At 36.4% G+C, this 14,139-nt stretch overlaps 1 protein-coding gene across 2 annotated transcripts in view; it reads right to left on the bottom strand.

The window, feature by feature from the left end:
- Positions 1-321: 321 nt before the first annotated feature.
- The window catches only part of LOC308703321 (NLR family CARD domain-containing protein 3-like), a 316,889-nt gene continuing 303,071 nt past the window's right edge, over positions 322-14,139 (bottom strand). Inside the window, exons 16-17 of one of the 2 annotated variants that reach the window (XM_081386699.1) lie at positions 9,319-9,492; positions 322-2,414 (exon numbers count right to left, since the gene is read on the bottom strand). In XM_081386699.1, coding sequence (XP_081242825.1) covers positions 2,405-2,414; positions 9,319-9,492 — 184 coding nt within the window. In that variant the 3' untranslated portion in view covers positions 322-2,404. The remainder of the gene's footprint in view (positions 2,415-9,318; positions 9,493-14,139) is intronic. The other variant, XM_081386700.1, reaches the window with a different exon arrangement.

The following is a 14,139-nucleotide window of genomic DNA, read 5'->3' as shown; positions in this document are numbered from 1 at the left end:
ACGCTCTCTTTCCCTCTTTGCGTGCTTTTTCAGCAAGAGGCCATAACTTGGTGCATGCTTCTTTGTCTGCAGCGGTCAGATCCTCTTTAAAACGGAGATGCTTTCTTTGTAGATATTCATTTGCTTTGGCATTTCTCCATACCAAGTCTCTTGCCGTCCGTGAAAGAAGCCTGATGATCACTGGTCGCGGTGTGACGTTGCTCTTCACCTCTGGAGGTTTGCCAATCCTGTGGACTACATCGATGGCACCTGTCACAAATGTGCAATCTTATACATGCAAAAACATCTACATAACACACTAAAGACAAAGAAAACATGAAAACACATCATATGACCCCTTTAATACATTAATACACATGTAATGCAACCATTATTAAAAACATTACGTAATACGTATAAACTTGAGCTTCCATTGTTTTCCAAAAGTGAGCTTGAACTGTTTCTTCTTCTTCTCATAATTATGAAAAATGAATATTTCATCAGTCTTTGTCTCCCTCTGCTGGTACAACACAAACACAGAGATATTCAGGCTCTTTATTTACTCTGTGACAAAACTCAGAGCTTTTTGAGTTACTGTGCGTTTATCAGAGGTGGAAGTAACGAATTACAACTACTCACGTTACTGTAATTAAGTCGTTTTTTTGGGTACTTGTACTTTTTTGAGTATATTTTTAAATCTGTAATTTTACTTGTACTCAAGTACATATTAAACTAAGTAATCTACTTCGCTACTTGTAAAATCACATTTCGTTACTGAGTAGGCTACAATTTGAATTGATATTCAAATCTTTGACCGGCATTTCGGTAGCCAATAAAAATATTCGATCGTAAATGGACCAATAAAACCCCTGATATTTGGACTGAATTAAAGCCGCCGCAGTCGCAGCAGGTTTTGAAGAGCTGATCATAAGTGAAGGAGGCGAGGAGCTCAGAGTGATTAATGGCTGGACTGAAAGTTTGGAGAAACTACAATCTACATAGTAGTATTGTCAAAATATCTATATTTTGATACATATCAATACTGAAATATCTGTCAATACTCATTTTGGCTTATACACCGATACGAAACCAGCTACGCGTTCTCATTCTCTCATCTCAACGACAGCGAGAGCGAGTTTGACACACCCGCCTCCTCTCAGCGCGGGATTGCAGGTAGGCCTATTACGCATAATTTTATTAATACCTGCAAGTTTCTATGGCATATTTTAATGGCAAATGTCACGAGTGCAATATTATAACGCGAGGGCACATTCATGTAATCGCAAAAAAACTGGACGCGAGCTCTCAAATATACGAATGAACTGGACTCGGATATTGAGTGTGCGCTCTCGGACTGTGTCATATCATGTGCAATCGCGATTGGCGAATCTCTCCAAGTGGTTCTCACTGCAGACTCAAATGACGTCCAGCTCCAATCTCTCCATGCTCTTGAATTAAACGTTGTCAAACGTTGTCTAGTCTTTTTTGCAAATTAAATTCAGTTTGAAATCAAGCTTCCTTGTGCTGTGTGTGAGCTATTGCTAAAGACAAATACACTGAGTGAGTAAATATTTAAGTTAGATTATTGTAATGGTTATTGATCAATGTTTAAATATGTAAACAAAAGCCTAAATTAAAATCTCACTGTATAAAGTGGACGTGTCTCTTCAGAATACTTGAATTAAACTTTTCCATTCAAATAGATTACTGTTACAATGAGTGTTGTGCTTTCGATGCTTGAAAATAATGATTGCCTTGACAAAATGGATGGACAAAAATGTAGATATTAAAATATTTAGTATGTGGTAGTTTTCCCGATGGTATTAAAAATTATAGGCTAGGCCTACTGAATACTGACATATTTCAAGGTGTCATATATTGAAGTTAGAAATTCCAGTATCATGACCACTAATTAATGTCCTTCAACAATAAGGTAAAAGCGTGTTAAAAGTAGCTATTTTCTACATAAATCTATGATTTGGTTGAATATTTATTGGTAATACATTAACTATCGCCAGCTAAAAAGTAACGAGTAACTAGTACTCAGAGTAGTTTTTGAGAAGAGTAATTTGTACTTCTACTTAAGTACTTTTTTGACACCAGTACTTTTACTTGTAATTGAGTATTATTTCAGCAATGTAACGGTACTTGTACTTGAGTACAAATTTTCAGTACTCTTTCCACCTCTGGCGTTTATACACATAAAATGATTAATCTATGAATGAGAAACTGTAATTTGCTGTGAAATAAAAGGTGTTTCACTGCCGCCTCATCAGGTCTGTCAGAGGATCGCTGAGATCTAAATGAAGTCTTCATTTCTAACAGTGAAGTCACTGTATCTTCAGTCTCTGTTGATTCTGTTGACTGAGTCTCTGTAGTGGATCCTTATTCACCATCAGATGATCAGCAGAAGATCAGACTGTCATCAAAAAGTCCTAAAATAAAACACACACACAGTCACATATGCAGTGTGAGATATTACATCTGTCACATCTTTTCATAAGAAAACTAACTAGATAATCTATATTAATTCATTCTCAAGCATGATCATATCGCTTCTATCTGATGCTCAAAGTCACTTTACAAAATCAAAAGCACATGAAAGGTCACTTTCACACACCGGACAGCTGATCCAGAACCAGCAGAAATGACCATTACACTCACTACACATTTAATATCAGTTAATAACAACCCAGATCTCAGATTATCACACACATAAGGCATCTTTACACACAAACCAAATCTAAAGCGGCATAAAATCACAAAATGTGCATTTACACAGAATGTTTATTGCTTCTCTGACGCCGAGAACATATTTACACAGGAATTAGTTATTAAAATCGCGTGAAATAATACTTTGAACATTACTATTTTAAAACTACAGTTTTAACAAAGTGTTATAAATTGAATTTAAAAGTAATTAAATATTAAAGAAATAAAACTCAAGATAAATAAAAATACAGAATTTCAGATTTCCTCTGTGTGATATAGCGATCTCACGCTCTGATGTTTGTCATAATTCTGTGGTACTGAGAGCTATTTTATATTTCTAAATAAAACTATTCCAGATGGAACAAATGCTACAAATATATTATGAATTATTACACCGGGTCAATCACCGCAGGATTTATTCATGTTTTTCAAAGAGCCAGAAAGAACAATTCTGCTGTCGTCAGCGTCTCAGGCAGGTCGTGTGTGTGTGTGTGTGTGTGTGTGTGTGTGTGTGTGTGAAATATTATGAGGCGCCACGTAGGATTTAAATCAAACTTCGCTTATCAATACATACATAACACACGTGCATATACACCTATAAATTACTCGCATATAGCCTACATGTATACAATTGGATGTTCAAAATACATATATGAAATACACGTGCACACTAATATGAAATCCATACCAATACATATTATGTTAGTCATGAATGCATACACTTGTGAATAACTTGCATATACATATAAACTTGACGCACGCATACACCTATAAACACTCGCATATACATATAAACTTCCATGCATATACACCTATAAACACTAGCATATACATATAAACTTCCATGCATATACACCTATAAACACTCGCATATACATATAAACTCGATGCGCGCATATACATCCATAAAACACTCGCGCATACATATAAAATAAAACGTGGATGCATGCTTTGTGTATATGTATATGCAAGTGATTTCAAATGTGGATGTGTGTGAACTTTTCAGTGTAAAAGGAAGGCATAATTAACCTGCATTTTTGATAGTTTGTTTTCCAATTTGAAATGAAATAAGCATAAACGAGAAAACGGCCCCTTTATTCGTTTTTTTTCGTAAAAAAAAAAAAAAAAAAAAAGCCAAAAGCCTCTTACGTTGTTGATTTATATTTCAAACAAGAATTCGACATTTGCTCGCAATGTTTTTCTTACAAAAAACCTCATCATTTTGCAGGACAATTGTCTATTACAGTATACAACACAGATTGAAGGGTGCCAATAAATCTGTGGTGATATAGGCTACAACACGCTTTAAGAAAAGTTTATTCCACCACACTGTAAAGTGTTTTTAGATATTAGCCTACATATATATTACATATACCAAAGACTTTACATATAAACTGGGTCAGCATACTGTTAATTACAGTTAGTACCATGGGAAGTAGGGGTGCTGATGTGACCCCTGGAGTGGAGCCCATGAAGAAATATGGTTGGGGATAAAAGTTCACACAAACAAAACCAAAAAAACTGTGGTGTTTAGCCTATAGGCATACATATTACGTGTGTTTGTTTTTATTTATGCAGTATTATAAAATACCCATATTATAACAAATAAATATATTTGGAAATTGCCCTTTAAAACGAAGGCTCAGGTTGTGGTTCACAATTATTTGATTAAAAACAACAAAAACAATAAAACAAAGACAAAGTCACTTATATTAAACACTTTTTTATTTATTTTTTTGTTAACAGAAGTTATCTTGCACCTTTAATTGCCTTCGCTATCGTCCTGTCAATCATCTGTCTCATTCTCGCGGGTCGCGGATATGATTACAGTTTCAGTAAAACTGTATTTCACCATCATCGGTATACCACCCTCAGCCGATTGGCATTACAGTATTTGCAATCACCATCCCGTGTCAAAACGGAGCGTCTAAAAGAAAAGTTCTGACTGTTGCCTGAACATTGGTCAGTGAGCCTCTCCCGCTCGGCGCTGTCAAGCGCAGCTTCACCACACAGATTTAACTCCGCACAGCTAAATAAAACAGGCTGGTGGTGGCAGACTAATAATTAATATCTCTGATGTAAAGATTTCTGTGAAACGCGTAAAGTTGCACAGAAGAAAGCCCAATAGGACCTGCCCTGTACAGTTTAAGAATCTGTAGCCATAGTAGAGGACTATTATTTTGTAGAACAGACCCGAGCGACAACTGATGACGTCACATGCTCAGACTTGCTCGACCAATCGGCGGAAGGGGGCGTGCCAGGCCGCCCACATGTGGAAAACGAATTTTGAAGTAATTTATTCGTTTTTTGCCTGTGAACTAAAAAACGAAAAATCAAGCCGAAATCTCGTTTTTTTTTTTTCGTTTTTCTTTTTTTTTTTTTTTTTTTTTTAACGAGAAAACGAATAAAGGGGCCGTTTTCTCATCCCTTTTACACTGAAATGCCTTCCGGTTACACTGAAATGCCTTCCTTTTACACTGAAATGCCTTCCGGTTACACTGAAATGCCTTCCGTTTGCACTGAAAAGTTCACGCACATACACATATGAAATCACTCGCATATACATATATACACAAAGCACACATCCACGTTATGTATGCGCGAGTGTTTTATGGATGTGTGCGCGCATCGAGTTTATATGTATGTGCGAGTGTTTATAGGTGTATATGCATGGAAGTTTATATGTATGTGCGAGTGTTTATAGGTGTATATGCATGGAAGTTTATATGTGCGAGTGTTTATAGGTGTATATGCATGGAAGTTTATATGTATGTGCGAGTGTTTATAGGTGTATATGCATGGAAGTTTATATGTATGTGCGAGTGTTTATAGGTGTATATGCATGGAAGTTTATATGTATATGCGAGTGTTTATAGGTTTATATGCATGGAAGTTTATATGTATATGCGAGTGTTTATAGGTGTATGCGTGCGTCAAGTTTATATGTATATGCAAGTTATTCACAAGTGTATATGCATTCATGACTAACATAATATGTATTGGTATGGATTTCATATTAGTGTGCACGTGTATTTCATATATGTATTTTGAACATCCAATAGTATACATGTATATGCGAGTAATTTATAGGTGTATATGCACGTGTGTTATGTATGTATTGATAAGGAAGTTTGATTTAAATCCTACGTGGCGCCTCATAAAATATCGTCCTCAAGAAGATGATTTCTGGAATATAATATCACACAGTGACGGCGAATAAGCATTTAGCGTATCTGAGAGAAATGTAGAAGCGCGTTGATCTGCCAGTCTCTTCAGAGGAAGATTACAAACGGCAAAAGCCAATTGATTACACACGTCGACTCTGTTATTTTGGTGGTTTCTGCACGATGTGAGTACACTTTTACTTTATTGTCTCTTGTTGGCTGACATTTTTAAATTTGGCTGAAACAATATGGATTATGGCCGATATGTTTAGTCTTCCGCTTCTTGATTCTCGCGCCGCGCGTTTGGTTGTCATGACAATGACGTAGTTTAGAGTGACACAAGATCGCGTTCATTTACACTGAACAAAACAATGGCCGTTTCTCAATATGCGTTCTTGTCTGTACTTGCGTTCTTGTGGACTTGTGAAACGTCATCAGTCGCTGCCCAAGTACCGTCCCAATACACAAGTTTGCATTTTGGCAAGAACGGTTAAAAATAGTGGTCGACCGATATATCGGCCGATATTTGGCATCTTTGAAATATCGGCATCGGCCGATAAGTTTTTCTGATTGGCCGATGTGTTGGAAGCGGGACTTTTATTTTGACGGCGCTCCGGACTTTTATTTTGACGGGCGGCGCTGAGAACACCGGTGCCTGAAGAGAACGGCAACGGCAGCTCCTCAGATCAAACAGCGCTCACTCATATTTTCCATCTTCATTAATTTACGATCTCTGTCAGTCATATCTAATACTTTGTTAGACAGAACTGGTAAAGAAAGAAAGTAAATGTTAATTTATGCGAAGTAAGTAAAGTAAAGCGTTTGCTTTTATATTATTTGTAACAGAAAAGGCCAAACAATCAGGCTAAAATACTTTCTCATTTGCCGTCAACATTCAGCAAATGCGCATCTACGTCATTTAAACAAATCTCTGAAAATCTAATAAACATTTAATTTCACAAACCTTGCAGGTTTAATCGAATCCAGCTGTGATATCATGTGAAGTGTGCAATAACGTTACTGTCTGCAAGTGACGGTCGGTCCGTGCGAAGTGAGTGAATGCTCAGTGAACAGAAGATCAGCTTCACAGGAGACGCGATCGAAAAACTTTAAATCCTTCATTTTAAAATATGCTGATATATAACCAGTTGCCAACTGTGTCATATTCATATCGTTTTCACTGTGCTGTATGTAAAATTAGCGTTACCTTGTCTTTATTTGAAAAAATATGATTACCAGCAAGAAAATAAACCAGATTACTGAGTGCCCTGTTACAGTGTTTACATTCTTTTTATTCACATATTCATATATTTCTAAACAATTACTTTGTGAAAAATACTGTAATAGGATTGCAAATTTAAGAAGTTGCCATTCTAAAGTATAAAAGCATGTTTATTTAAAAAAATTGTTTTAGAATTTATTTATAATTTATTAAATATTGATTAAAATAAATATATATAAAAATATCGGCCATCGGCCACCCTGCTCTCTAAGATATCGGCATCGGCCATCAAAAAAACAATATCGGTCGACCACTAGTTAAAAATCCCGGAAGTGTTCTTGACACGTCCATTTTACCGAGGATGCATAGGTTGGTAACTTGTGTGAACTTGACGGCAGAAATATCCCAGCATTCATTTCGGCATTCGAGGAACGAGAGGTCAATACAGCAAGTCGTTTTTCTACAATTTCGTACGCTATTTCATCACTAAATTCACTTCTGAGAACATTTGATGCGAGAAATGAACTGTGTAGATTTCAAATATTGGCATTTTTTGAAAATGTATGGCAAATCGAAAATGCGCTCAAACGTTTTCGGAAGTGAGAATCTCCAGCGTAGGTAGCTTTATTGTTATGAATATACATTACATAGTGTACAGTTGTAGAGCAATCCATTGAGCTGAGGGTAGGCTTAGGCAATTAAGCCTGGCTGTTATCGTCAATAATTCTCGTTATGTTTGGGTACTGCAGACGGCGTCTGTGCGGAGGTATTATTGCGCAATACCAGCAAGAACACATCGTCTCAAACTGTCAGCGGCGTTCTGTGTGCTCGTCACCTTGTGAGTTCATTCTTCCAAGAACAACTAGCAAGAGCGTTCTCCTCAAGAACACAAGTCCGTTCTTTGCATTCTTGGTTTTGAGAAACACCCAATATCAGAGTCATCTTTGACACTAGGGGCTGAGGGGGGTCAGACCCGGCATATTTTAAAGGGGGGGTGAAATGCTCATTTTCATTCAATCTCCTGTTAATCTTGAGTACCTATAGAGTAGTATTGCATCCTTCATAACTCCAAAAAGTCTTTAGTTTTATTATATTTATAAAAGAAAGATTGGCTGTACCGAGTCTTTCCGGAAAAAAACGAGCATCTGGAGGCGGGCCGTGTGAGCGGTGTGCTAAAGCTGTGCTAACGCGCCGAGCTAACAACACACAGAGACATTTGAAGCAGTTTCTTACTCACCGCCTGCGACCGCAAACCTTTATCATTGTGACTGCTCCATCTTAAGCATTAGACGATCTGCAAATCCGTCGATCTGGTCTTTGTTTATAAAACAATCATCGTCTTGCACAAAAACAAACAGTTTCTGAAAAAACAAACTCCATCCACTGGTCCCTTAACGCTGGGTTCTTTAGGAATCTGTGCAGGGTTGTCTTGCCCTGGCAACCAAAAACCCACTTCTTTGGTGACATTGACTTCCAAAAGCTGAGCAGAGCGCTTTGATGAGGTAACGTACTGCTTTCACTCTCTTCTCTCTCTTGCTCTGGTCTACGAGTGCGCGCACGCCCGCGGAGAAGTGCCCTTAGGACCCATATAAGGAAATTCCGCCCCATCTGACATCACACAGGCCCATACTCGAAAAAAACTTTCCGAAACTTGTGACAAACCGGAAGGACAATTTTTGGCACAGAAATACTCCTTCAAACGTACAATTTAATTTTTGAAACTTTGTCCTTGTTTAGCATGGGAATCCAACTCTTTAACAGTGTAAAAAACTCAGTATGCATGAAATAGCATTTCACCCCCCCATTAAGTCTGCTTTCATGTGGCATTGTGTCTTTCCAAAGAACTTTGAGCAGACACAGAGCCGCTTTAGAGCAGCCTTAACTCGCTGTGTAGAGATGCCTATAGAGACAGTTAAAGGGGAAAAGCTGAAAATAACATTAATATTATTTTCACAATCAGTCACAACAGTATGAGCAGAATTACACTCATATTAAACTCAGTTTAAAGTTCAGAGACCTACAGAAACTGAAGCTGAATTTAAGACTCATTATCTGATGATCTCAGACAAAATATCCACACACACACACACACGCACACACACACACACACACACACACACACACACACACACACACACACACACACACACACACACACACACGTGGTGTTACTGACCCTGGTAAAATGTATTTATATTTCTAGTGAGTAAATTAGCCATTTGAACGTTAAACTATTCTTACAGTAGTCTCTCCAGTTTATAATGTGGATCATCCCTTATATCCTCTAACAGCTTCACTCCTGAGTCTCCTAGATTATTCCCAGACAGATCCAGAACTCTCAGGTGTGAGGGGTTTGATCTCAGAGCTGAAGCCAGAGCAGCACAACCTTCATCTGTCACACCACACCTCTGCAACCTGTAGAGAACAATGACACACATTAAGCCTATATACAGAGATAAACATGACACTTAAAAAATAACATAATCCTGTCAATATGAAATATATACAAATACTCATTAGTTCACATTGTGAAAATTCATCAGTTAGGATTAGGGGATTGATTGTAGAGTTTGTAGAGTATAAAAATCATTATTTCTACGTAAAGTCCCCATAAAACATGTAAACCCAACATCTAGATCACACATCTACGTCCCTTCAGGACACTGACAATAAAGATGGATGGATGATGGATGTCCCAAATACTTCAACATAAATCAAACATTTACTATACAGTAGCCTAGTTTGAACCAGTGTACATTATTTACATTTACGCTTTTATCCAAAGCGACTTACATTGCATTTCAAAATACACATTTATATTCCTATCAGTTCTTGCTTTCCCTGGGAATCGAAATCATGACCTTGGCGTTGCAAGTGCCAACACTCTACTGTTTGAGCTACAGGAAAGATTCCTTAACTTTTAAAATTAATTTTACACTCCTATGGCCAACTTTCTTTATTAAAAAATGGTAACACTTTATAATGGGCTAAGGTTTCATTTTGTTAGCATTAGTTAACATGAACCAACAATTAATGAACAATATTCTATACAGCATTTATTAATCTTAGTTAATGTTAAGCTCAACATTTTATAAGTAAGGAATAATTGACGACAGGCCGTTGAATTATTAGAAAAATGATGCACACCCGAGGTGAACGGCCACTCCGCTTCGCGTCGTGACCGCATTACCACCTCGTGTGTGCATTATTTTCCTAATAATTCAACGGCCTGAAGTCAATTATTCCGCTTATACTACAGTTACCACACCTCGAAACATTGTTCAGATTATGTATTTCAAGACGTTTGTAAAGTTTTTGTCATTAAAACGCTCTTGTATGTAGGACTTATTTCTTATGCATCTAATCCAATGCCTCCGTTGCTAATTCCAAAACGTCATTTTAGAGTTAGTAACGGAGGTTTGAGCCACTGATAGCAGACTAATGCTGGGACACGCGACTAGCTGACACATTCTCTGACTGTTTTCATCGCAGCATATTTTAAACACCGACTTTGAACACAGACTGAACGCGCTGAAGTTTGGGCATGATCAGTCATACGTATCAAATTACATTCATAACCGGCCTTAAAGTGTGTCCCCAGTTATTAATGCAGTTATTAGAGAGAGAGATGTTGCAATAATGAGACAGAAAAGCATGTGCGTCAATATTATTATTTATTTATTAATTCAATTCCTTTGAATTAATTCGAATTCATTCTTTTTTTTCTATTATTGACATAACAGACTAGCCAAATAAATGAAACACAAAGCCCTTTTAACAAGTAGGCCTATCAATAATTATTTATTTGTTATATTATCTGCAATAATAATCCGTGCTGCAGGATTATCCATTTATTTAGCCTATATTCAGTTTAATTTTCTATTGATTATATAGGACTATATACTTTATTTATTCAAATTAAACTGCATGTTTCCATTGATTGTGAAGCTAGACATTGAAAATTCCAGATCAAGCGCATGGGGCTAAATGTTTTTTCTTGTTATGAATTGTATCCTATTTTCCGTTATTACAGTTAACTACGCGGAGTGATATGGAACTGTAATGCGGTCAAGACCTGCCTGGAACTACTTTAGCCGTGCGTTTCCCTGAAAATAATGCACACCTTAGAACGTTCGTCAACCAATCAGATTCAAGCATTCAACGGCCCTGTAGTATAAGACATTTTTAAGATCCAAAGTTGTATCTGTTAACATGCACTGTGAACTAACATGAACACTAATATTTTATTAAATAACATTAATAAAGGCTATTGCTCTCTGTTAGTTCATGTTAGTTAATGCATTAATAGACAAGCAATTCCCGCACACTATCGTAACTTGCAAACAAGTAATATTTATTCACACAACGTTTCGGTCACACGACCTTCATCAGGAGTATACAAATGTTCAAATTCATCTCTTTTAAGATAAACACATGACCAACTAACAAAGTTCCATCTGTAAACAATTAAGCTCATTAGGAATATAAAATTAGCATCACATCATAAACAGTTACAGATTGTGATAGTTACAACAATCAATAAAGATCCCACTGTAGGTTAACAAGATCATCTAAAACACATGATCAACACATCGTCATTAAACAGCACCAAACTGTTACAACAATCAGTCAGGCTCCATAGCCACTTAAACTCATTGTGAATACATAGTAGAAACAGCACATCATTCAAATTGTTACAACAATCAGGCTCCATGGCCACTCAAACTCATTGTGAATACATAGTAAAGACAACACATCACATCATTCAAAACAATTACATCACTATAACATTACATGAAATGGTGCTTCATCGTTCATACCCATAGGTGATAAAGTCTGAAGGGTGTAAATCCAGAACAGTTCACGTCTCTGTAGAAGTAATTCAATGTTTCCACCTCTAGGTGGCAAAGTTACTTTCTCAATCCCACAGAAACGTAAAGAGGTAACATCGTGATTCAAATTTAAAAAGTGTACCGCAACTGGATAATTCATATCTTTTCTTCTGATCGAACTCTTATGTTCACTAATTCTTTGTTTCAATTGACGTGACGTTTTTCCCACATAGCCTATACCACAAGGACAACGGATCAAGTACACAACATGAGTGGAAACACAAGTAATCACAGATTTGATGCTATATTTTTTACCAGTTCTAGGATGACAAAAGAATGATGTTTTAAAAGTATTATTACATTGAGCACAATTCCCACAACGATAATTGCCCTATAGGACTGAGTAAACTCTGAGATGCACGAGGACTAATGCTTTGAAAACGAGCATGTACCAAGCTATCTTTTAAATTCCTGGCACGTTTATATACAATCAAAGGAGGATGTCTAAAAATATCGTTCAACTCCGGATCAGAAGACAATAAATGCCAGTGTTTTTTAAAAATTGATTTTATCATGTAGGACTTAGGTGAATGTGTTGTAATACAAGCAAAAGAATACTTTCTTGTTTTCTTTGTCTTCTTTTTTAGCAATTCGGACCGTGTCTTTTTAAAAGCTGTATTGTATCCTTCTTCGACCCAATCCAAAGGATAACCTCTGTTCAAAAATTTATTTTTCATGATTTTCGATTTCTCAATAAAATCGGAATCAGAATGACAAATCCTCCTCAATCTGTAGAACTGACTCTTAGGTAGCCCTTTTTTTAAAAAAGTCGGATGAAAACTGGTAGCAAGTAAAAGTGTGTTACGATCAGTCTCTTTTGTAAACAAAGTTGTAATCAAACTGCCTTCGTTCTTCTGTACCCACATATCGAGAAAGTGTACTCTAGACGAATTAATTTCGGAAGTAAATTCTAAGTCGTCAACCAAGTTATTCAAATATGTCACAAATTCTCGAGCCTCATCGTGATCACCTAAAAAAATACAAAATATATCGTCAATGTATCTATACCACTTGATGATCTGTGAATAGAAAGGATTCTTTTCTGTATTCAATATATAACTCTCCTCAAAAAAAACCATAAATAAATTGGCATAGTTAGGGGCAAAATTAGAGCCCATTGCTGTCCCACTTATCTGAAGAAAAAAATCCATATCGAAACAAAAATAATTATATTTCAAAAGGTACGAAGCCATCTCGACGATGAAGTCTGATGGTGGATTAGAGTCCTCGCGTAACAAAAGATAATGTCTAAGTGCAATAAGTCCTTTTTCATGTGAAATGTTAGTATATAATCTCGTTATGTCCAAAGTTAATAATAAAGAAAAATCCGGTAAATCATACACCTCAGAAATCTTATTGATAAAATCAGTAGAGTCTCGAATGTAAGATGGTAACGAATAAACAAAGGGTTTTATAAAAAAATCAACATACTGAGACAAAGGAGATAAGAGGGAATTAGACTGTGCCACAATCGGACGACCTGGAGGATCAATAAGTCTCATGAATTTTAGGAAGAGTGTAAAAGACAGGTCTAATCGGATGTTGACAATACAAGAATTTAAATTCTGATTGAGATATCCAACCCCTTTGTTTTAGCATTTGTTAAAAATGACAATATCTCAGATTGATAAGTATTGGTAGGATCACTGGGAAGTTTTTTATAAAACCTAATATTCTGTAATTGTGAAAGAATTTCATCTTGGTATTTTTTCATATCTTGGACTACAATAGCCCCTCCTTTATCAGCAGGTTTTATAATAATACTTGGGTCACTTATCAATTCGGTCAAAGCTCTTTGCTCATTCAATGAAAAATTATGAGAGACTTTATTACTAGACGAGCAAGCCTCCATCACCTCTTTTTCGACCAAACGACAAAAAGTATGAATAGTGTGGTTAGACACATTAGGGCAAAATAATAATAAACCCTTTGTTTATTCGTTACCATCTTACATTCGAGACTCTACTGATTTTATCAATAAGATTTCTGAGGTGTATATGATTTACCGGATTTTTCTTTATTATTAACTTTGGACATAACGAGTTTATATACTAACATTTCTCAATCAGAATTTAAATTCTTGTATTGTCATAATCCGATTAGACCTGTCTTTTACACTCTTCCTAAAATTCATAAGAGACTTATTGATCCTCCAGGTCGTCCGATTGTG

The sequence above is a fragment of the Scardinius erythrophthalmus genome (genome assembly GCF_964197995.2).
Source record: "Scardinius erythrophthalmus genome assembly, chromosome: 15".
NCBI lineage: Eukaryota > Metazoa > Chordata > Actinopteri > Cypriniformes > Leuciscidae > Scardinius > Scardinius erythrophthalmus.
This window is presented reverse-complemented; position numbering and strand designations above follow the sequence as displayed.